The sequence below is a fragment of the Gordionus sp. m RMFG-2023 genome, chromosome 2, assembly GCF_954871325.1.
Source record: "Gordionus sp. m RMFG-2023 chromosome 2, tfGorSpeb1-WG-v2, whole genome shotgun sequence".
In the NCBI taxonomy this organism is placed as follows: domain Eukaryota; kingdom Metazoa; phylum Nematomorpha; class Gordioida; order Chordodea; family Parachordodidae; genus Gordionus; species Gordionus sp. m RMFG-2023.
In genome coordinates, this window is record NC_088776.1 from 25,065,363 (window position 1) to 25,090,279 (window position 24,917).

At 25.6% G+C, this 24,917-nt stretch overlaps 1 protein-coding gene across 1 annotated transcript in view; it reads right to left on the reverse strand.

The window, feature by feature from the left end:
* Window positions 1-4,162: 4,162 nt before the first annotated feature.
* LOC135923725 (ribosomal protein S6 kinase-related protein-like) overlaps window positions 4,163-24,917 on the reverse strand; it is a 32,350-nt gene continuing 11,595 nt past the window's right edge. Inside the window, exons 2-10 of the mRNA XM_065458635.1 lie at window positions 15,497-15,604; window positions 15,412-15,452; window positions 12,496-12,523; window positions 11,841-11,930; window positions 8,700-8,788; window positions 5,509-5,628; window positions 4,916-5,142; window positions 4,576-4,819; window positions 4,163-4,442 (exon numbers count right to left, since the gene is read on the reverse strand). Of these exons, the coding sequence (XP_065314707.1) occupies window positions 4,395-4,442; window positions 4,576-4,819; window positions 4,916-5,142; window positions 5,509-5,628; window positions 8,700-8,788; window positions 11,841-11,930; window positions 12,496-12,523; window positions 15,412-15,452; window positions 15,497-15,604 (995 nt within the window). The 3' untranslated portion in view covers window positions 4,163-4,394. The remainder of the gene's footprint in view (window positions 4,443-4,575; window positions 4,820-4,915; window positions 5,143-5,508; window positions 5,629-8,699; window positions 8,789-11,840; window positions 11,931-12,495; window positions 12,524-15,411; window positions 15,453-15,496; window positions 15,605-24,917) is intronic.

Below are 24,917 nucleotides of genomic sequence, written 5' to 3' on the forward strand. Positions count from 1 at the left end.
TTCAAGAGTGCTACTATGATAAATTTTTATATTAACTATAAATACGAAAATTCATTTTTAAAATCATAATTATTAGAAATTTAAATATATACTTTTTATTCGAAATATAAATTAAAAATTTTAAAGTAACTAATTTTAAAAAATTATGTAATAATATTATAAACTATAAAAAGACTAAAATGAAAAGGATAAATTACATAATAATAATAAGTTGAATTGTGTTCCGAGATTCTAAATTTTAAAAATTTAAGTGAGTACTGGGGTAGGATAAAAACGAATTAATCTTAATCTGATATAAATTATTATTAGTTTAGTTACCGGGTTGGGCAGTCTATACGTGTATCTAAGATACATTATACTTCTGTTCATACTTTTTGGCACGTATTTGTGATAATTTTTGAAAAGTATTTTCTCCACATCAATTTAAATACCAAAGATTTAAGTACTTTTTTAATTTTAAATCAAATATATAAGATTAAACTTAAGTATAGAAGTGAGGAATAATCGGCAGAGGCATACTAAAACTTCAATGGTCTATTAAACAAAAGCCACCATCACATCACCAAATATAAATTAAATAAGAGGGATTGAATTGTATGAATAAAAGAAAATGGAAAGAGGTATAGAAGGAAAGCAGGTGAAAGTTAAAATAAGAAAAAATAATAATCATTAAAATAAAAAATAAGATATTGATATTTTTTTTTCTTTGCTTATTTATTTTACCAAACAAAAACTACGGATAAAATAATATAAGTTAGAAGTAGAACAAGAATATAGGAGATGACATAACCATATAATAGGATCATAAAGAATTCGATGAAAAATAAGATAATGTTTGCAAATTAAGTATACACAACTGAAAAATAAGATAATGTTTGCAAATTAAGTATACACAACTGAAAATATTTTGAAGCAAATCAATGTATGATAATATTAAGGCACCGTTTAAACTATGTGGTAATAATAAAAAAAAAAATAATAAGCGAATCTAGTCAGTCTTACTAAGATTTTGTGAAACATCTAAAATAAAATTTTATATAAAAATTAATACATTATTATGCTCTTCAATTAAATGAATAATTTTATCAAATTTTGAAGGCTAACATATTTACAACTGCACTCATGGACGCATAACTAGGATTTTCCTGGGAGAGAACTAATTCTAGGTTTATTTTCTCTATACAAATTTTATTTAAGGGCTCTAGGCCATATTTTTGAAGGCCTTTGGGCGGATAATATTTTAAAAAATAATTTTGGTTCTTTAAAATATAAATATCGTTTTATAAATAATTATTTTACAAAATCTTTAAATTAATACATATTTTTAGTATATTGTTTAATATATATTAATCTTTTAGGGAGATGGGGTGAAGTGTAAGTGAGAGGGACAATTTATTAGCTTAAAATTATATTTATAAAATCCTACAAATTGACAAAAAGGGATGACAGCTATTACATTTATATATTTATTTAGTACTAAGGTGGGTATACATATATACTCTAAGTATAATTGTCCCGATTATTCTGATTTAAGATGATTATTTTTTAAAAAATAACCCAAGTGTATCGAACAATGCTGTAAATGATATAGAATTAGAAATATTACCAAATTTAAAATAATACAAATTCAATATGGATATGTTAAATAATTGACTTTTTTTAGGGCTATGCCGATCCAATACGATATTAATAAAAACCGGTTGATATTTATTTACCATCTATCATTGAACCGATTTCATATTCAAAAATACTTACTAACTTTCACGAATGATTAAGTGTATTTTGTTTTTTTATTCTCCAAAGGTTAATAATCTCATTTAAAATATGGGCGGTTTATAGTTGAATGTAGTGGTGTTTAATGCTCAACCGATTTTTAACAACTAAATTTTATTACCTAAATATCGAAATTACCAATAGATGTCCAAACCTTTCTACCATTTATGGGCAAAATCTTTAAGCCTAGGTATTTTATTTATGACTAAAACTTTAAATTAGATGTTTTTAAAAAGGCTAAACGAGCTGTTTAACAATATTAGGAATGCGTCTCTTTAGATATTTTCTTTTCTTGTTGCAGATATTTTTCTTTTAAAATAATTCTATCTTTTATAAACATTATAAATAAATTGAATTTTGGTGTATTAATTTATATTATGAAATTAATTATAAATAAAAAAAAATTATATATACAATCATAACATAACCCAAAACAGTAAAATATTAACTCAGGTCGGTTTTTTGAAAATATCAGCCCAGATCTTATATTTAATATTGTCATAATTTTTTTAAATTCATTACTATTAACTATCTTCCTAACTAATGAACAATTATAGTTCTGTTAATAATACCTAACCGTTATTGACTTAATCTGGTAAATCAAACATATGAATAACATGTATTTATAGCAGGGCTGTGAACCCTCTTTCTAAAAAAATGGGTTAATGTTCAGTGAAATATTTCTGAAACAGATTTGGGTTCAGGGTTTGTGGTCCAGAAAAATAAAGATTTATAAAAATTTAGTAAAAATAACAGATAAATCAGTTTTTTATAAACTTTATTTTACTATATTTAGGCGAATTATCATAAAGATTTTATCATAATTAAAATACAAACGAATTATCATGCTATCTTACAAAAACGAGATGTCAAACTTAAACTATCGATTTTTTATGTCTACCTTTGATAGTGCATTGCAACTTGCAATTTATAAAGCCTTTTTACTTTGTGATTATGTTCTTTCCTTTGGTCTTACTTTTAATTTTATAATCCATAAACAAAAATAAGTATTCTAATATATTATTATCTAAAAAATCGAGTTTTGGGGGTTTATCAATTAAATATTTAGATGAAATGCAATTTTATTAATTAAATTGAAATATAGTATTAAATGTTGCAGTTTAATTCATTAAATTGAAGTATAGTATTAAATAACGCATTGTATTCATTAAATCGAAATATAGTATTAAAATTTCTCACTCTTTTTGTTTTTTTCTACTCGCATTATGGAATTGCAACAAGTGTTCTATTCCAGATTTTATTAATTGATTATTTAAGCAAAACTTATAAGTTATTTCATCATTAGAGTATATATATCTATTTTAAAAATACTCAGTTAAAAAAAGAGGAAATAATAATAAGTTTGGATAGAAGACATATATATATATATCTAATAATAATCGGAACTAAGAATTATAGCTTTAAATAATAAAGGGAACTAAGAATTATAGTTCTAAATATGTTAAAAATTCAAAACTCGGAAGTGAAATTATTTATATTTTATAACTTTTTTAAAAAAAAAGAAACTTCCAAAAAATTTATATTTGTTAAAAAATAAAATATTAAACAACCAGAAAAAGAACTCCAATATTAATATTAAAAATAAAAAAACAAGCATAAAAGAAATTACATAAAAAAATTTAAAAAAATAAAAAAAGCCCCCCAAAAATATATTATGTTTTAAATAATTTATATGTTTTTTTATATTATATTTTAATATAGTTTTAGATATGTTATTTTAATATATTTTTTAAAATATAATATCTAAAAAAAAGTTATTGAACTCTGAAACCCTAAATTTTAAAAAAGGGTTCAGGTTTGGGTTCAGTAAATATTGAGGGTTCTGGTTCATAGCCCTGATTTATAGTATTTAAATTATTTTTGGATTCATGTTTGCAATATGATTATGATTTATACATTTTGTTGAAAATATTTTGATCTGATATTAATTTATATTCTTACTGTTGTCATATTAAATTGAATTTACACTTTTTTTTATTTTTCATTATTACATTTATTAATGCAAAATCGCTTCATTTGTGCCGAGTTTAAAAAACGGCTAATTCAACATCTTATCCGGAAAAATATTACGCAACCTGAAGATTGATATAGCATGAATCCACAATTATAAAATTATCTAGTGTTAAAGGGGCAATCAAAAATGTTGGAAAAGAAGATATCTGGTAATAAATGTTTTAATAATATCGGTTTATAAAAATGATATGACGATGTTTAGAATACACAGAGGATTTTAAATTTACAAGAATATCCTACCACTTGAGAGGATTCAAAATTCATAGAAACAAAATATTTAAAATAATATATATTTTAATTTTTTATTTATATATAAATATTAAAATATTAGATTGTAAAAAAAATATGCATGAATTTGATATATAAATAATAGAATATATATTTTTAAAAATATTTACATTTTTGAATTTAATTGTCGGTGTTTTGATAGTCATTCTTGAATTTTGTCAAAAATATGTTAGATGTACATAATAAATTATATGAGCTAAATACGCGAATATATTAAATAAATTAATATGAAGGGATCAGTCATATGGTTCAACTGCACCAACCGAAAACAAAAGTTTGATAGCGTGATTATAGGGGAATCATATCAACATATCTTTACTGACATAATCAAAATCGGCGAAATCGTCCTAATTTAAAAATGAATAAAGATAAGTAGAGCTTGGATCAAAATCAATTTTAAAAAAAAAAAAAATTCAAATACAAAATAATCAATTTTTTTTTCTGAGTTATATAAGTTCCTTTATTTGGTCACTACTTTACTTTATTTAGAGCGGAAATTGTGTGTTTTGGTGAGTAGGATTCGTCGTGGTTATCTAGCTCCTCGAAACTATTAAGACTAAGTCGATGGTTCATGGCGTAAATAGCGGAATATAAATTGGGTTGCGTAATTTGAGCAAAATTAGATAAAGAATTCTTTCTTTTACTAATATTGAATGAATAGGGATCGATGTTGTTTTTTGAGAGATCATTATCATTGGCCCACGCTATGGATTTGTACTTGATGCTAGATAAAACAATTTTAAAAGGAAGATAGCATGATACGAATATTAATTATTATAATATATATATTTTTAAAACAATTCAAAGTCACATAAATAACTTTTTTTGTGTATAGGATTCAATTTTTTCCTCCGTTTTGGTGTTAACCTTGTCAGGGGTATCGTGGGTATTATGCGATGGGGTATGATAAAAATCCCAAACCGGGTAAGATTTCCATTCATCTGTATTACAAATATTCAATTTTTGATCAGGAAATTCTGTAAGAAAAGGATGTTTCGTAATTTCGGCACTGTTCCTGGTACGGGTAGCAGAATCTTTAGAAATCAACTATCAAAAATTATAATAAATTAGATTTAAAATTAAAAATTTCAGAGATTAATACAAAATTGATCATCAAAAGAAAACGAAAAATTATCAGTACGGTTCATTTCAAAGATGAATATATAGAACAGTTAAGCAATTTAGTTTTATTTATCTAAACATCAATTGAGCAAAGATATTTAAGGCTTAATAAAATGTCAATGTGATTTAAACCCAAAAAAATTCCAAATTAATAAAGATTATTATAAAACAATTAAAAGCGTAATTTTTATGAAAAAAATTGTGAAATTCCAAAATTTGAATAATTTCTTGGTAATAACATTAAAATAAATTAGTCTATTTCTTAATATTAGTAAAATTTGTATTATTTACTCGTTTAATGAAATCGCTGCTCGATTTAGTTATGGCGGGAAAAGGTGGAAGTTGGTTATAATCGTATTTCCTCATTTTATTCCTCATTTGCAGATGGTCTTCGGCACCGTGAATTGGAAACTTGTAATTACATATTTAGCAATTGTGTACATAAAAATGATTAGCCAAAAAAGATAATATTCCCATAATAATAATATAAACGTTAAGATTAAATATGTTATTTCATTATTTCTAAAAATTATAAATATCTAAAAGGGCTAGCAATTCTTTTATTATAGAGTATTTTAAAGCCGTGGTAAAAAAAAGGAAGGACTAATTGTATCGCAAAATTTGGGAAATATAAATAGTACAGCATTTAACGGGAGTCAAATTGTTACTTCGGGGCTGAAGTGAACTATCTATTCTATTCTTTAAAATTAGATCGTTAAGTTTACAGTTTAAGATTTATGCGATACGATTGAAACTACTAGAGATCCAAATTTTCACCCTGTATCGGGCAGAAATGTAAATAAAATAAATGAATATATAGTTAATAAGTTCTATCTTTTTTTAAACAAAAATAACAATAACTTTGAGAATATAAATTCTGAGGAAATATTTGTAGTGAGGTGCCTAAACATATACATGATAGTATAGAGAGGAATGACAATTATTCTTTATTTGAAAAGGTAAATAACATAATTTTAGATATTTTATATAAATAATTATGGAAATTGTAGATAAAAGTATATAGAAATGGTCTGAAAATCTTATAATTTTCTTAGGGGCGGTTAAAGTTAGATTCTTATAATCCAGAAACGAATCTAATATTAGGTATATATCCAATCTATCCCTAGAAAATACATTGATGATAAAGACAACTCTATTATGTTTGTTTCACCCTATTCTTTTAGATATAAAGATATGAGTAATATCATCAAATTTTGACCTTATTCATTTATATTCGAAAATGTCTGATAGTTTATGCCTCAACCTGCACTGGTGATGCTCAAAAAATAAATTAAATATTTTATTAAACTTATTTTACAATGTATAAAAGGAAAAGCTAATAAAAAGGTATAATCTTCGGGGCTGACATTTTTTTTAAATAACCATTTTTTGTAAATTTTTTTCTATTTTAATTACTTTTGCAAATCTGCATATTTTTGTCATAAAGTTGATTCAAACCCTTATCTTTACTAAAAAATAAGCCACTTAAAAAAACGACAAAAAATCGAGAAGCGTATTCAAAAGAGACTACGTGTTATATAAAATTGGTATCTTTAAAAGTGGGGGATTTGACCTAATTTCGATAGAAAACTGGCATGATTATCAGTGATGCCAAGGTAAATGCGTTAAGTCGAACACTTTTGATTTTAACCCTCGAGATGAGTGGCAACGTGCAGACTGGTAGAAACATGTTTTTAAAAAATCAATATGAAATTAAATTAATAAGATTTTTCAACATGGTTATAAATAACATTTATTATTTTAGGTCATTTAATGTTTGTAAAATTTCATACATTTCCTATATAAAAAAGGTTTTTTTCAAAATAAATAAGAAAATTATAACTTTAAAATACGTAAAAAATATTTATGCTTTTAAAAAAAATATATAATTTTTTTAACAAATTAATCTATCATATAATTGCCATGAATCTTTGAATTTGAAATTAAACCGAATTATTTGATAGCTTATTTTTCGTTTAATTTTAAATGCTCTAGAGATTGTAGACTTATGGCTCATTCGATTTATAAGTTTAAAGAGAATGTTAGTTTCTCCAAGAGAACAAAGTAATAAGTAATGGGATGAGTATGTTACCAACAGTGAAAGTATTTTAGGCTTTTCTACCACTCGGCTTCATATTGGATTGTAATTGTTATAAAAGGAGGCAAAATTGTCAATACAAGTGTTTTGAGTGAAGAATCTCAAGTTTCAAGCTATGTAGGAATTAGTTCCGTTTTATACTTTTTGATTGATTTCATTAATTATTTCCTCCCTTATATATTCATATCTATTAAAAAGACTAAGGATAGAAATTTATTGCTTATTAGTCAACTTGCAACCCACATCTTTGACATTTATAGGATTGAGATATATCCGCTTCTACCCAAATTGCCACTGCATATCTAAATCTTTATCGGCCAGGTAATCTGTTTGTTTGCTTTGATAAGCCTATAATCATTCCAAACCGGTCTCGTCCATAACCATAAACAGACGTTGGTGAATTTCTCTGTGTCGTTCCTCGAAAGTAGATAGTTAAGGGAGTGCGACACAATATCTGCATCCAATCCTTTTGTAAATAGGTTGGGATAATTTATTCTGTTATATTTTCAGACTTGATAGATACCGCGAGATGCGGTAACGAATCTACAGTCGGTTTTGATTAAACTAAAAATGAGATCCTAGTTACTGATATAAGATGATATAAATACGATTGATAAGAGTAGAAGAGCGTAGACCAAGTCCTTAGGATTTTGTAGGAAGGTTAATTTGTAACTAGATATTCTGCCAAAATTTTAGATTAAAAATATCCTCCAATATGGATTTGATTTTAATTTGGTAATTTTGGAAAATTTCTGGAAATAGGAAAAGTTTTTAATCATATTATAGGCTTGATCTGAAAGCAAGAGCTTAATGATATAATTAGAGTAAATAAGTTTAGGATGGGAGAAGAGTTTTGTGTTCCTGAATAAACTTCACATTTTTATTATTTAATTTTAAAAAATTTAGCTTAGGGGAAAAGAAATTCCCCACGTTAGGTTTGGACTTATATTTCTAATGTATTTTTAATAGAAATATCATAAGAATAAATAAAAATCCCGCATTATAATATTTTTTATAACAATATTTTATTAATAAGCTATTTCAATTATTGTGATTTAATTGAATGATGCTTAGAAGTAAATAAAAATCATAAAATTTTTGTTATAAAAAGAATTTTATCTTATATTTTGCTCATAAGATGTTTTGAAATAATTTTATTTACCTTAAATTTTAAAAATGTGTTGAGATACTAATTAAAATGGGAATATTCCCTACATTTTCTCTCATGTAAGTGTATACCACTTTACTTTTTGATGGTAAATCATCAACATTTTTATTAAAAATTGTAAGTTAGATTAACAACATCGATATAATTATCAAATTATATTGAGGTCAACTATTATGATTACTATAAAAAATAGATTTTTCTCTTTTTTTAACCAACCTTTCCAAAGAACATAGCGTATACTAAAATGCCAAGAGACCACCAATCGCATTCATGTCCATAAGCCTGCTCGTTAACGATTTCCGGTGCTACAATAGTTTAAGGGGAAAAATAGATTAAATATTGAAAGCAGTTATAATTAAAATAGATATATTTGTGTTGGTTGAAATTGAAACAATGATATGGGAATATTATATCCCTAAATTGATAATTAATGCATTAAAAATAGGACTAATAAAGGTCAACTGTACGCCATTTTTATTAAGACTAATAATTAAAAGTAAATTCAGAATTATTCAATCAAACATTTGTTTAAACTATATTATTTATAAAACTCTCCTCCCTTTATTTATTTTTAATCAGGAACCCGAACCATTATATATATTAGCTTCAATGTGTTATTTTTCTATCACGTTTGGAATGTCTATCTTATGAATTGTAGACAATTTTACTGTTAACCTTTGAGTCATTTATAATTTATATAAAAAATATATGGAAAATTTAATATAAATTATATTAAGTTTAAATGTTCATGGAAAAATTGTCTAAAATTCATAAGGTAAGTATTCCAAACATGATGGCATACATTCCTGGTAAAATCAGATTTTTATCATTTAAAAAACGCGCTCAAAAAATGATTTAAAGTTTAAAAAAATAACACATTTCCGGAAACATATTGACGCTAACATAAGGTTATGGTCCGGTCACGGTTCAGGGGCAAAAGATTATAAAAATTAAAACTCGGTTAAACAGCCGTTTTAAACTAAAAGGTATCGATTTAATATAAAGGTTCGGTTACGATTAAGAATATTATAAAGGCCCATGTATAATGATTCCATTTGCACTATGTGTTAGTTAATACAGTTATCCAATTAAAAATTTTATAAATAAATAAATTATAAAAAATAAATAAAAATAGATTTTCGCGGAATTATTTTTCGTTTTCTTAATTTTCTCCTCCATTTTGTAGGTGAAATTTTATTATAAATGATAATTAAATATGCTATAAGAATACCTTGCTTATCTTGTTTTTATATTCATTTTTGAAAGTAAAATTTTGGGACAAAAATTTACAATCAATAAAGTAAAATAAAATATAATTTTTATAGCAATTAAAATTTAAAATATGAGCAATTATGTTCATTGAAATGCATATTGGATCTGCGCGGAAATCTTAAAGAGGTATTTTGGATGTTATGATTGTTCGATTGAATAAAACATTTAAAAATAAATATTAATTAATTTTTAGCTGAGTCAATATGCTGTGGGGAGGGGGGGGATAATTAAATTTGCAATAAAAATAATTATAGGAGACATTTAAGAATAACTTAAATTTCATAATTTTATTGACTAGTGTTGTTGAATTACTCGATTTGAACCGATTTTTAAAAACGGCGAACTCAATATTTTATCTAGAAAAATAAAACGCAAGCCTTGAAGATGCTCATAGATGGCACAAAGGTTTAGATATCTATTAGTGAAATCTTAAGGCTTAGGCAATATTTTTGTTACTAAAATCTTGAGTGATTTACAACAGTACTAGTGACTATAAAATATTGACAATTTCTAATACACACAAATATAAATTAATTATAGAATAAATCGGCGTATGAATCATTATAAAATAAATGTCTCAAAAAAGGAAATTATAAAAAAAGGAGAAATTAATTGAATAAATTTAAATTGGAATATATATGCAATAAGATGTAGTAGGCAATAATATTTTTAAAAATATTTTAGCCGGAATCTGGATTTTTTGGCTTTAGGGAAGGATTTGACCCCTGCCACCCCCTCCCCGTTGCGTACACGCCAGGGGGTTAATATCATCTTGCTTACTTGGGCAAGCCACTTTGAATCTTTTGAAACGGTTTCAATCCATAAGGAAAAAAACACATAACTCCCCTTTTTATAAACTCAAACAAAATATTGCCATCACAATAATTCGTTCCAATTATTTTAAAAATTCTTGGCCTAATTCTCTTTTTTAATTTTTTTTTAAATTTTATATATTTGTTCTTTTTTTTTAATATTTTTCATGTTATTTTTAAATAGATATATATGTAAATTTTTATATTTACCGAGAGGACTTTTTTGGTTAGGTTGCTTTTCATATGCTATTATAAAAAAAATGCCCATTGATATTTTAATTTTATGTATAGATATGATTTTTTTAAATTTCCTTTCTCCTATATTGTGATAAATTGGTTTATTTGTGTGTATAATCGGACATATTTTAGCAAAATGGAATCATTAGGATTTGGGAATTTTGATTTCCGAAAAAGACGTCCATATACTATGATATAAAATGTGATATAAACACATCTTGAAATTAATTGATAATAGATCGTCTTGTATTGGTATTATTAAAACTATTTAATCCTATATTTTGTTTCAGGTTTCTTCTTTGAGCACTCACAGTGATGATAAAAGTTAGTCTTAACCTTGCCAATACCTTTCTATACCCATTACTTTTATTTGAGTAGGCATGAGTCTTTATCTGTCTTTTTATTCCCCGTGGACGTAAAAGTGGCTTTGCCTCTTGCTCGCATAGTTAATTGCAACCTGCCTAAAAACTCTGGATGGGCTTCTCTTTTGGGTTACTCCCAATTTAGTAATCTAATTATATGGGATTCGAGAATAGTTTCTATTTATAAGGAGAAAGGATGATTGCGTTTACTATGACGTATTTACCGAGAGCTTTATTCTTTTTGTTCCATACCATATGCATGTATTAAAAAAATAACTCATTAGATTCCGGGCTTGAAGGTTTCTGAAATATGTTATTTCTATTTGATTATCGATATATTTAAATTTAGTTTTTAAAAAGTTGCCAAAATAATATCAATTTAAAAATCATTGAAAATTCTATAGTATATTAATATAAATAGTTTTCTCAAATGTACAGGTATCACTAAAATAATTTAATAGTTAGAAAAGTTGGCAATATTATTAACGAAGTCCATAATTTATACGTGAATCGTATCTGATTCAAATGAATTATCAAGCAGATTCGATATTTGAAAATAATAAAATACGTTCACAATAAGATTTAAAACCTAAATGTGGGATATAATTATAAAAGATATCGAATTTGATTCTCAAATTTGCATTTTATAAAAATAAATGAAAATAAAAACATGCCCATGTATACTAAGGTGCCGCATATAGTTCGAGTCTTCTCGCCTATGGCTAACCATTTAGACAGACCAAAATCGGTGAGTCTTATGTGTCCTATATTAAATAAATAAATATTATTGTCTTTATTTAAATTATACAAACAAATAATTCCAGTTAAATGAGAAATATTCCTTTCATTTCCTAATATTATTATAATTTAAATGTGTAAAATATTTTCTAAAAATATATATAGTATTTTTTTTATCAAATGTTTTTCTTAAATATAAATAATCGAATTCAACAATATTGCATCAAAATACATGCCAGGGAAAGCACTAAACTATTTAACTCGGATGAATTCTTATAAATAAATTAGGTATAACTCAAGATGATTGTGTTAATCTAAGTTATAAACCTTATACAAAATAGTTTAAAGGTCTGGTAAGGGCGAGTTTTACGGATTTTTGTAAATTTAAAATGGGTAGGAGGGTGAAAACAATGTTTTGTCAACTAGTTGGTATAGATTAATGGATGAATGGATATACCCAAAAACATGGGTAATAAGAATAGGTGAAGCTTTTTTTCAAAAAGAATTGCTAGTGGACTAAAACTCACCAAACTTCTAATTTGAGTCCCTGGCATGTGCTATGATGTGTAAATCTTGATAAAAATAATTTACCATTTAGATCCAAGAGCAAATTTTCCAGCTATATATTTTTGGAAATTTTTAGTTGCAATATTATAGGAAGAATATATTTATTGGATTGTCTTAACTAATCTACCTCTGGCTTTTCCAGTTAATATGAATGTGATATTTTTTATCAGGTGCGGGTTGATTTAACAAACCATTTTTAGAATTCCCCCCCCCTCCTCTCTTTGGGATCCCCAGTTTAATTTATTTTTCTTTGAACATGGTGTAAGCTTCATAAAACTACTTTAAAGACTCACTTGGATGAGGATAAAGTTCAAAATGGGAAAAAATATTATAAGAATTTAACATATAAAACGAATATTAAATAATATTTAAAAATCTTAAATAAAAAGAAAATATAAGAATGTAAGTTAAAATTTGATAAATTTTAAATCTAATGGAAGATTTTCTCGACTCCAGCATTATATCTTTTAGATATTTAATCATCATCTTCTAAAAATACTATACTAATATAAATTTGAAAAGTGTAGTTGCTCACCAACTCCAATTCCCCTACTTTAATATGTAAATATAACATTTGCTCAAAATTAAAAAATCCTTGCTCAATTGAAGATAAAAAAATGTGAATATTTTTTTACGAAAGGATCTTCAAAGATATTTTACTCAAAATTTTTGGCTAAAATTCATTTGAAGATTTTGTTAAACCCTGATTACCTGCAGACCCAGACATAAACCCAACTTGGGTAAAAAAAATCTAAAATAACCCAAGCCGCGCCTAAATTATTTTTAAAATAACACAAGCCAAGTCGGGCGAAAATTTTTTTCTATAAATCCGGGCTGGGCCGAATATTTCAAAACTCGATTAATCTTATATAAAGAAAAATATAATATATATTAAAAAAAATGTATCATAGAATGATATATCACATTCATTCAGTTGTCAAATATGTTCGGTATCATTCTTAATGAATGGTGAATCAATTAATGCTAGGTGACATAAAATGTATAATAAATAACTATTGATATGTTGGAGAATCAATGATAAATGATTGCAGGTAGAAAAAATGATTTAGTTTAATAATTTATCAGTCATATAAATTCAACCACATAAATACTAATTCAATAGAAGATGTTCTCCTAAGGATCCGCGACTCGTGTGGTATAAGCACTACATATTCCACGATTAGCAGTGAGCAGTAAGAATGAAATGCTTTTCCCAACGCTGCAAGATATAAAATAATTTATATCTCTCATTAAAAAAATACTAAGTTAGTTGTAAAATTATTTTAAAATTAATCATTAATTATAATAATTTTTATTTTTAGCCTAATCACACAATTTTAATTTCACCCATATATATCCTACCGGAAGGAAAGAGATAGTGCTATTTAAACATTTAAAATATAATAACCAAATCCAACTAATATTACAGGTAATTTTTTATATAGATTACTAGGAAATAACTTACAATATAACCAGCCACATCATTTTAATTTTCCTACACTGTAAATAGTTATTAATTTAAAGAATAATCATTATAATTTGTATTTTTTTAGCCAAACATAAAATATATTTTGCCAAAAATAAACATAAATACTCTTTTTCTTTGGATTATTAAAAGAAAAATAATCGTTATTAAAGAATAGATAATTTAATGGCTTCAAATTAGCTTTAAAAACGAACCGTAAAATGCCGAATTGGTATATTTTTCTCAAGTCAAATTTTTCTTAAAACCCGTACCATAAAATAGATTTTTTATACAACCAGCTAATTTTTTTGTTTTTAAAAAAAAATAAGGGCTGGGCCAAAAAAATGTATTTTACACCCGGATTGAGCTGCACAATTTCTACTTCTGCAGGTCTCTGAAAATATATATTTATATTATTTTATTATACAAAGTTTGAAAGCAGAACACCCGAAACCGCGTCAAATATGAACCGAACCCACTTTTAAAAATTTAAGAACCAGAACCACTTTTAAAAGAATATTCAGAACCGTTGGTCTAAGTTCCAAATTCTGTTATTATATAAAAAATAATTTGAAAATACTTTATTCATTTGCAGTATTGAAAATAAAAATCTTATGCTTTTAAAAGCAGCTATATTTATAAAAAATATTTTGTGTGGACGCGAATCTAAAACTTTCACCTTTCAAAAAAATTACTTATAAACTTAAATATATGAAATAAGTTCCTTCGAAATTTTTTCCTATATAGTATAAAACATAATTATACTGGTGTTGATAATTTATCCCTTGCAGAAGAAGATAATAATTTATTTCTTTGCTTGGCTTTTATTTTCAATGAATAATGTACACGTTCTAATATAAGATAAACATTAAGAAATTCGTTGAATACTTATAATAGTAGATGGAGTTGATAAATAATTTAGTCTAAAAAAGTATGTCTATATAACGAATTTAAACTTCTACCAAGTTCTGGCCAAAGAAATAATTTCTAGGTTATGAGATATAATATTAACATTAAATATAAAATTTAATATGTCTTTTTGAAATAGTTTTCAATCTTATTCATATAGAACGCAAAGACAAAATACACATTATTTAGGATAATTTACTCAAATTTCATGGATATTAAAATAAATTTTAAAATAAAGTGGAATATCTTTATAAACATAATTTTAAATATTAAAATTCTTAAAATTACAATGTAAATATTACACAATTTATTTACAATAATTTGCCAGGGAAGTTTGAGCAACACCCCTTACCCATTCCTTGGGCACCCATGGGTGGGGGGGGGGGGAGTTATAATTTTTTTTTTAAATAATGGTTACCAAACATATTTTAACACATTCATACCAGGCCTAAGAAAAACTAATCGGGTTCTTAATTCGAATTAAGGTTAAAGAACAAGATATCTTTTTTCAAAAATAATAAAAAATTAGTTTTATCACAATAGAATTCAAATTATTATATGTTTACTTTAATATCTCTATAAATGATCCCAGATTCATGTAAATATTCTGCAAATAATAATTAATTTCATTATAATATTTCTAATTTTAACTTATTGCGGATGACAATTCAAATGTATATATTTTTATTAGATATTCTGAAAATTTTCTATATGTAGCCCATAAAGTATGTAATTCACCATTTTCATGAAATTCTGTGACTATATATTAATAAAAAGTTTATAAATAAGCAAAAAAAACTTATAGTTTAACTATTTTTTAAAAAAATGAAAGCCATGTAAATTTTAAAAAAGAAACATGATATACCTAAAACGAATTCGTTATTCGATTCGAAATTACAAATCGAATAAGAATAAGGATATATATTATTCAAGGAATAATTTTAAATATAAATAATATTTGAACAAATTAAAGATTGGATATGAACAAATGAAATTTTGATTGTTTTAAATTGAATTTATTTTATAATAAATATTACCTAGCTAATAAAATATTTGGACAAACTGTCTGGCCCATTAATTATTTTATGAAGGAAAAGGGCATATTATTTAATTCTAAGCTTTAAAAAATATGCAAACTTTAGACCCGGCCAGGCCCTTAAAAATATTTTGCACAAATTGTACATAAACCGAAAATCATTTTGCTAGGCGACAGCTTTGGTCTACGCCGCTCTAATATGCGTAATTATAATTTTAAGTTGATTTTATTGATATTTTAATATAAATTTATAAATATATCGGTTTGCTTCTATTTTCATCTGCTCAATAAATAAAATTCATCTTTTATCTGTAAAGAATACAAAATTTAATAATCAAATTTTTTAAAATTTGTAATGGAAAAATCAAATTGTCAAATCGAATCGAATAAGGGACAAGTTGAATTGAATAATAATTGTATTATTCAATTCTAAATATGAATAACATTTATTCGATAAGATTTTTCGATTTGATTTGTATTTTTGTAGGTGTTATTCAGAAAGTTATATATTTGTCATTTTAATAAGGGTAGTTGAGGAATTTTTCGTTCAATCATGAATAAATTCAATAGGGGAGAAGTGCCATAAATGGCCATGTTTGAAGACTGGCCACCACCCTTTAACTTTTTTTCTATTGGACCGATTTCTCTCAAAATTAGTCAAAATGTGTATATTTATGATATTTACCTTACCTAAGTTCATTTATTGAATAGAGCAATCCAATATAAAAATATTTTATAAAAACTGTTTTTGGTACCTCTTTCTGGAAAAATCACGTTACACATTTTTTTGTTTGGTGAAAAAATTACTAATTTAGATTACTGATATTTTATATAAATATTATCCTTAGGCATTTAGCATTATTACCATAAAAAATAAGACTTTAAAAGTTTTATTTAATAGACATATAGAGGCGCTAGACAGGTGAGTATTGTCTGGCCAGGCATTGACTGGCCAAAATCATACATTCATATAGATCAATAGATTTTTGCAAAGACAATGGAATAATCCTGCTCATCCTACCACCACACTGCTCCCACAAGTTACAACCACTAGATAAATCAGTCTTTGGACCATTTAAAAAATTTTATAATAACAGCATAGACAATTGGATGAGAAACCATGTAGGCAAATCATTTACCATATATGAAATACCATCAATTAATGGAGCTTCCTAAAGCTACAACCCCCAAAAATATTCAGAATGGATTTTTAGCCTGTGGGATATATCCCTTCAACCCTGATATATTCTCTGAAGATAGTTATTTAATATCTAATGATGATGATATGTCAGAATTATCCAATATTCCTCTGGCAGTGGGAAAATTAGCTTATTGTGATCCTGAAAATGATACAGTAAATTCCACTCTTAGCCCTATGCCTACCACTTCTGATAATGAGTTATGCATAACATCATGTCATCAGCACAATAATAATCTGAATTCACAATCTATTCTACCACATTCAATTTTATATAGCAATAATATTATCAAAAAAGACAAGAGGAGAAAGAAATAAGAAATTTTAACCTAATCACCTTATAAAAAACATAAATTAACAAATATTAAAAAAAACAATAAAAGAAAAAATCTAAAGAAAACTAATGATGAGTGGCTTTGCATAATATGCAAGAAGGCATATTCAAAGAGCAAGAAAGGTGAAGAGTGGATTAAATGGCTGAATGGGCCCATACTCATTGTACTAATAACAATGATTTATTTGTTTGTTATGTATATAAATAAAGATACTATAATTGTTTCATTTATAAATTAATAAAATGGCTTTCATTATTGTTGTGTATTAATAATTGCCTAATTAAGTTTATTAAACATCATGAATGATTAAATTATTAAAAATCACTTTAACATGTAGATAGTTAAGATAATAATTTATAAAATTATTAAATAGATAGTGATTAATTTTATATTAAAATAAGAATGTTTAACAAAAAGATAATTAAGATATTAATTTATAAAATATTATCATTAAATAGATGATGATAAATTTAGATGTTAATACTTATAATTAAATTTTTATTGCCTAAAAATTAAGAAATATTAACATGAAGTATTTCTAATTGTAATATTTCATATTTATAATAAAATTCTAAATAATATATTATCTAACTAAGTTTATTAAACATAAATTTATAAATTGATGAATGATTAAATTATTAAATTATTAAAATAGTCTATAACATGTAGATAATTAAGATAATAATTTATAGTCATTAAATAGAGAGTGGTTAATTTTATATTGAAATTAAACTGTTTAACAAAAAGATAATTAAGTTATTAATTTATAAAGTATCATTAAATGGATGATGAAAAATTTAGATGCTTATACTTATTAAATTAGTGTATAATTAAATTTTTATATACCTAAAATGAAAAAATATATAAGATAGGTCTTTTGCAAGTATTTCATATTGTAATATTTCATATTTATAATAAAATTCTTAATTAATATATTATGGCCAGTTAACACATAGTATATGGCCAGTCAATACATAAGAAAAATAACTTTCACATAACCTCATCTAGCTCATAAACAATTATAGATAGAGCTTTAATTCAAATTTTATTTTAAAGATTAATAATTTGACTACACATTAATATTAAATTTGTTTGGTTAAACCCTATTCTTAATACCTTTTTTTCAAAAAAGGTAAAACATGGCCATTCATGACACTTCTCCCCTACTAGATTAATCTGAATAAACAAAACATCTTGTGAATCCTTATCGGCTATTTGAAATAGTCAATATATATAAAAACAATACTTTAGAAAATTGAATCTGAAAACTTTTTTTGGCACAAACATGTCATACTCTGAGTAAGTTGAGACATCTATATGTGATAGTTGGTCTACAGAGATCTGTAATGGCCGAGTTTTTAGCCTGCCCACCAGTACTTTTGGCAGGCGTGATCGCGTCTTTAAGAATATTTCCAACAATATGTAGGTGGTGGGCGGGTTAAAAAGAAATTTTAAGTAATGAGTGAGCAGGGACCCGAACTGTTTTTTTATAACGGTTCAGTTTGGTTATGGTTCAGTATGAAAAAATCAAAATAACTCATTTTTAAATATATTATTTGAACGTATAAGTATTATATTTTCTATTATAAATGGATTCATATTTATTCGTTGTGACGATAACAAAAACTTTAGCCCTGAAAAGTCCCTCTACAGAAACTTGTGTTGCGGGAAGCGCCAGTACTATAAGAGCAAGTTAATTTAATTCTGGATATTTAAATTTTTTCAATTCCCAAAGTATAAAAACGGATGATTTTATATCGGTCCTTCCAATACCTTCAAACGAATCAATAATATTTCTGATATTAAGTTCTTTGCGTACATTTGAAATAGCTTTTTAAAATTCTGACTCAGGGGTTATCAGAAGCTTTACTAATTCATCATCTGATTTATGATGTTTGGAGGAGCTAGTGGAAGATTGTAATCAGGGATAGGAGTGAACCATAACGAACAGTTAAAACATTATAAACCGTATAAATATCTGAACCGTAACCGAACCGATGTAGCTATTTTTTGAAGGAGTAAAAAGAACCTTCATAAAAAAAGTTAAACCGGTTTAAAGCAAAATAAAATAAACAATTCTCATTTTTTTACATTATTTTCCTTGTGGTGTATCGACAATCTTTTAAATTCCTTTTTTCTTTACAAAATATCTAAATAACCAATTAGTAGATTTTTAATTTAGTTGTATTTATTTAATTAATTTAGTATAATATCACCACTACCCATGAGTAGCTTGATAGAAGGGTCATTGTTCCCCTATGAATTTCAAAATTACCAAATTTATAAGGTTTTAATTTTATATCTTATTTTTAAAATTTTGGGATTTGAGTATATTTTAAAGCATTAGTTTTCTTAGAGGAATATTAAATTTTTAAGTAATAATATCCATATGATCTGGCTTTACAAATTGGCAATGTTATCAATTTTAATTTTACAATATTTGTTTGCTCAGATCTCTTTTTTTTATTGTATTTATGTTAATAATATAATATAATATGCAAAAATTTATTTTATTTGCTTTTAGAAATTTAAATGGTCCGTCCAAAAATTAAACTAGTCTGTTCATTTTATGCTTATAAAATTCTAAATGAATCAACCTGTAAGATATGTAATTGCAAAATTATAATTAAATGTAACCTTGCAGCTAATTTACAAAGACATATTCAAAGGCATCATACTAAAGAATTGAATCCTTATCTACAAAAAATTAAAGTTTTCCAAGCCTATTTTGAAATCAATATCGTAGCCTAGCCATAATATTTCTAATGAGCAGGCATTAAATTCTATTATCAAGACTAAAATCAATAAAAACAGTAAATTCTTGCACAGAACTTATTACTGTATATGACCCGCCATTTAGCTTAATGGATGGTTTAGCTTTAATAAAAATTATCAACCATAACATGACTTGGAGATAATTTTTCTATAAATTCAGATAAGCAAATGCTTGCTAATATAAAAAATAAAATCTTCAATAAAATGATTTCTATAAAATTAGATATTTCAACAAGGTATGACAGAGCTATTTATATGTCAATATTTAATATCTGATAGGAAGATACAATTGCGATCAAAAAAAACTTACAGAAAAGTATACCTCGGAAAATATCAAAAAAGTTATTTTGGAAATATTTAAGACATGCAAAATAGATATTAACAAGATATATAGCATAACTACTGATAATGCATCTAATATGGTTAAGTTAATCAAGCTTCTAATGTATCACTAAGATATTGACAACAAAGATATGATGTTATCACCTGAGAATAATTTATCAAATATTAGTAATATTGACAATGATGAAACTGATAATATTATATTTAGGATGACTGCATCCTTGTTAGTTGGAGTTCGATGTGCCTCCCATTTCATTTAGCCATCAATGATTGATCAAAACATTACCAGATGAACTATTGATAATTAATAAAACTAGATTCATACTCATAATTCAATAAATATTCTAACATGCCTAAATCTTAAAAAACTCCTGATTGATTGCTGTACTAGGTGGAATTCTATCTACCTCATGCTAGAAAGATTGGCAGAATTAAAAGGAAATCGTGATGAAATGGAAATGGATGAAAGCATTGATCTATGTGAAGATGAATTGGAAATTATTAAAGATATTTTGAAAGCAAATAAACCATCTTTTATATTAACAAAAATTCTTCAAACTGAACAATTAATATTATGAGATTTTTATGCTGCTTGGCTAGATTGTCTAATAGAAACACAAAAGGCACAAACACCTTTTTCTCAGCACCTTTCAACATGTATCAAGACAAAAGAGACGAATAGTAAAAATGATGCCTTTTGTGTGGCCTTATACATGGACCCACGTTATCAGATAGTGCTTTTAAATAAAACATGAGGCAATTCAGGTCGACATATTTTATTTAGCCTTATTTTTATTATTGTCCGGATTTATTTTAATAGTTATTTTTCATTATATCGCAATTGTATTTTCCCATCAGAAATAAATTGAATATTGATGCCTAAAATAGCTCTGTCAATACCTTGTTGCAATATTTTATTTTATAGAAATCATTTTATTGAAGATTTTATTATTTTATATATTAGCAAGGCATTTGCTGGCCATTTTATTAACATTATTCCGCATATTTTCTAAATTTATAGAAAAATTATCTCCAAGTCCTGTTATAATTGGGTTGATAAATTTTATTAAAGCTAAATCATCCAATAAGCTAAATGGCTGGTCATTTAGAATTTTATAAGTATAAAATGAACAGACTAGGTTAATTTTTGGACGGACCATTTAAATTTCTAAAAGCAAATAAAATAAATTTTTGCATATTATATTATTAACATACAATTAAAAATATTGTAAAATTGAAATTGATAACATCGCCAATTTGTAAAGCCAGATCATATGGATATTATTACTTAAAAATTTACTATTCCTATAAGAAAACTAATGCTTTAAAATATACTCAAACCCCAAAATTTTAAAAATAAGATATAAAATTAAAACCTTATAAATTTGGTAATTTTGAAATTCATATGGGAACAATGACCCTTCTATCAAGCTACTCATGGGGTAATATTATACTAAATTAATTAAATAAATACAATAAATCAAAAATCTACAAATTGGTTATTTAGATATTTTGCAAAAAAAAAAGAAATGTTCTAATACAAATGATTGTCGATAAATTTATGCCATAGTAAAAAATTAATACATACTTTATTAAGGATATTAGATCACAAAAATTCATTCATTCATCACCCACCAGTTGTAGCGTGCACATGTATACCCGTTTTATTATAGTAAACGCTACCACTATGTAGTATAGAGATCTGCAAAAGTAGGCTCGGCCCGTAATCTCGGGTTTGGGCTGGGTCGGACCCGATATTTTTAAGAAAATTCGGGTCAGGTCGGGCATTAGAAATTTTTTTTAAATATATCTAAATTTATCAATTTTATGTTAAATTTTTTATGTAGAAACTAGACGCCATATAACATATATCGTTTATTTTGAGTAATTATAAAAATTAATTTCTATATTTAAATAAATTCCGGCCGGGCCAGTAAATTTTCCCAAAAAATTTCGGGTTCGGGCCGGCAAAATTTTCTAAAAAAATTTCAGGTTCGGGTCGGGCAGGGCAAAACTTTATAAAAAAATTTCGGGCCGGGCCAGGCTTGATAAATTAGACCCGATGCAGATCACTAATGTAGTCAGCTAGCATAGTGAAGAAGAGAGGAGTAAGAAAGAGGTGATCTATTTGTTCCGTTACCGGTAGGGTAGTGTTAAAAATTGTAAGGCCATGTAATACAACTATAATAATGTACCTGACGCCTGGTTAGTGTTATAAAAAGGTAAGAAGGTTGTTGAATTATATTATTTTATTCTTAAAATAAATTATAACTATCTATTATAAAATAGTTTATATAAATAAAATATAAAATAAAATGTAAGGATAAGTCAAATTAGAATAGCTATAAATCAAGTTTATTACAAAATAAGAATATAAAAATAAAGATAAGTTAATCAGATCACATAAATATTTTCATTTAATAATTTTGATAATTACACCACAGGGAAAATAATGTAAAAAAATGAGAATTATTTATTTTATTATGCTTTAAACCGGTTTAACCTTTTTTTATAAAGGTTTTCTTTACTCCTTCAAAAAATAATTATATCGATTCGGTTCTGATATTTATAAAGGTTTATAATGTTTTAACGGTTCGTTAAGGTTCATTCTGGTCCCTGTTGGTGTGTGAATTTTTAATATTTCAGGAAAATGAGCAGAACAGACTTAAAAAGTAGTCTTATTTTATGATATAGCCAAACCAGCCAATAAGATAATTTTAAACAGTAAGCGGAAAATAATTCCCCGGAAAATAAATCCCCGGAAAATAAATCCCCGGAAATTAGTTCCCCGGAAAAAAATCGCCAGGAAAATAATTCCTAGGAAATGAAATACCCGGAAAATAATTTCCTGGAAAAAAATCCCCAGAAAATAGTTCCCAGGTAAATAATTCTCCGGAAAAAAAATCCCCGGAATAAAATTCCCCTGGAAAATAATTCCCCGGAAAAAATTTCCCCACTATATATTGAATTGCTAATGCATTGCTAAATTGCATTGCTAAAAGGCAATCAAAATAAATTATAAATCAATCAAAAATTTATTATGTATATTTTTTTAATGATAATTTTTTAAACTTTTTTAAAATATATTTAAATCATTTTTTTATTATAAATGAAGAATACTGATTAAATGATATAGTATTATAATTTTATTTTTATTTAATATTATTAGTAAGAAATTTATTTTTCTAGCTTATTAAAACAAATATACATTTTATTCAATTTTAAAAATTAACAAATATATATCCGTAAGAGGGCGTTATATGTTTTAATATGTATCATTTTAGCAAACCGGAATGATGATTGGATAGCACTTTTTTTATATTTGGGTATATATATACATATGAAAAACCTAAAAATTAAAAAATTTTTTTAGGTTTCTTTGATGTTTAATTTATGAGTAGGTTTAGAATAGTAAAACAATGGAAATTTTCTAAAGTAAATATTGCTGGGGTTATTTATCAAAATCTCTTCATTTTTGTTTTATACGTGTATATTTACGTGCTAAGCATTATCCTAAAATATATTTTGAAAATAATTTGATTTGACCGATTGCCGAGCTCAAAACCCCACTGTAACATTTTGAAAGTTTTGAAAGGATTGAGAGATTATAACCGTTGTCAAATAAAGAAAGTGGTTAAACTAACATGATACTAAATCTTTATTAAATAATAAGTTAAAAATATAATCAAACTAAATTAATTAAACAAAATTAAAATAATCAAAAATTAAAATTAAAAATTATATTTAAGTTCGTAAAATCATGATCTGTGTTTATACAAATATCCTCGAATATATATATACTTTTCTATATTTCATTTACATAATGTTTTACAAACAAACTGAAAAAATCTTGAACTTTCTTTAATTTGAATAATCATTCTTTTTTATTCCTCTTTCTTTAAATCATTTGCATTCGAAATTTAATTCTTTTTTCTTGAGTAGATTTGAATATCCTTCGGCTTTGTAATTTGGTTTAACAATTACAACACCCTTCCACTTAGATTAGTCCCACCATTCTGCGAGTAAGGCATGGTTCCCGATACATTCTTCTAGCTCCTTTAATTATATCTCGTTTTACTCCCACATTATCCTAGTCTTTGCTTGTTTCTAACGGTTTCTAGTAACTAATGACGGTAAACCACTGACGATAATTTGTCTGCGAGTAACGATGGTTTCCACGACTTCTTGTTCGATTTTTTATCTTATACTAAATTTTTGATAAGCAATTGGCTATAATTTGTCAACGATTAACGATAGCATCCTGGTCTTCTTGTCAATATATCCACTTTGCCTTAAGATCTCTTATACGATAATGATTTCTTGTATCTTTTGATCCAAAATAAAAATCCGATCTCTAATTGAGCTCGATTGCGGCATAAATTTTCT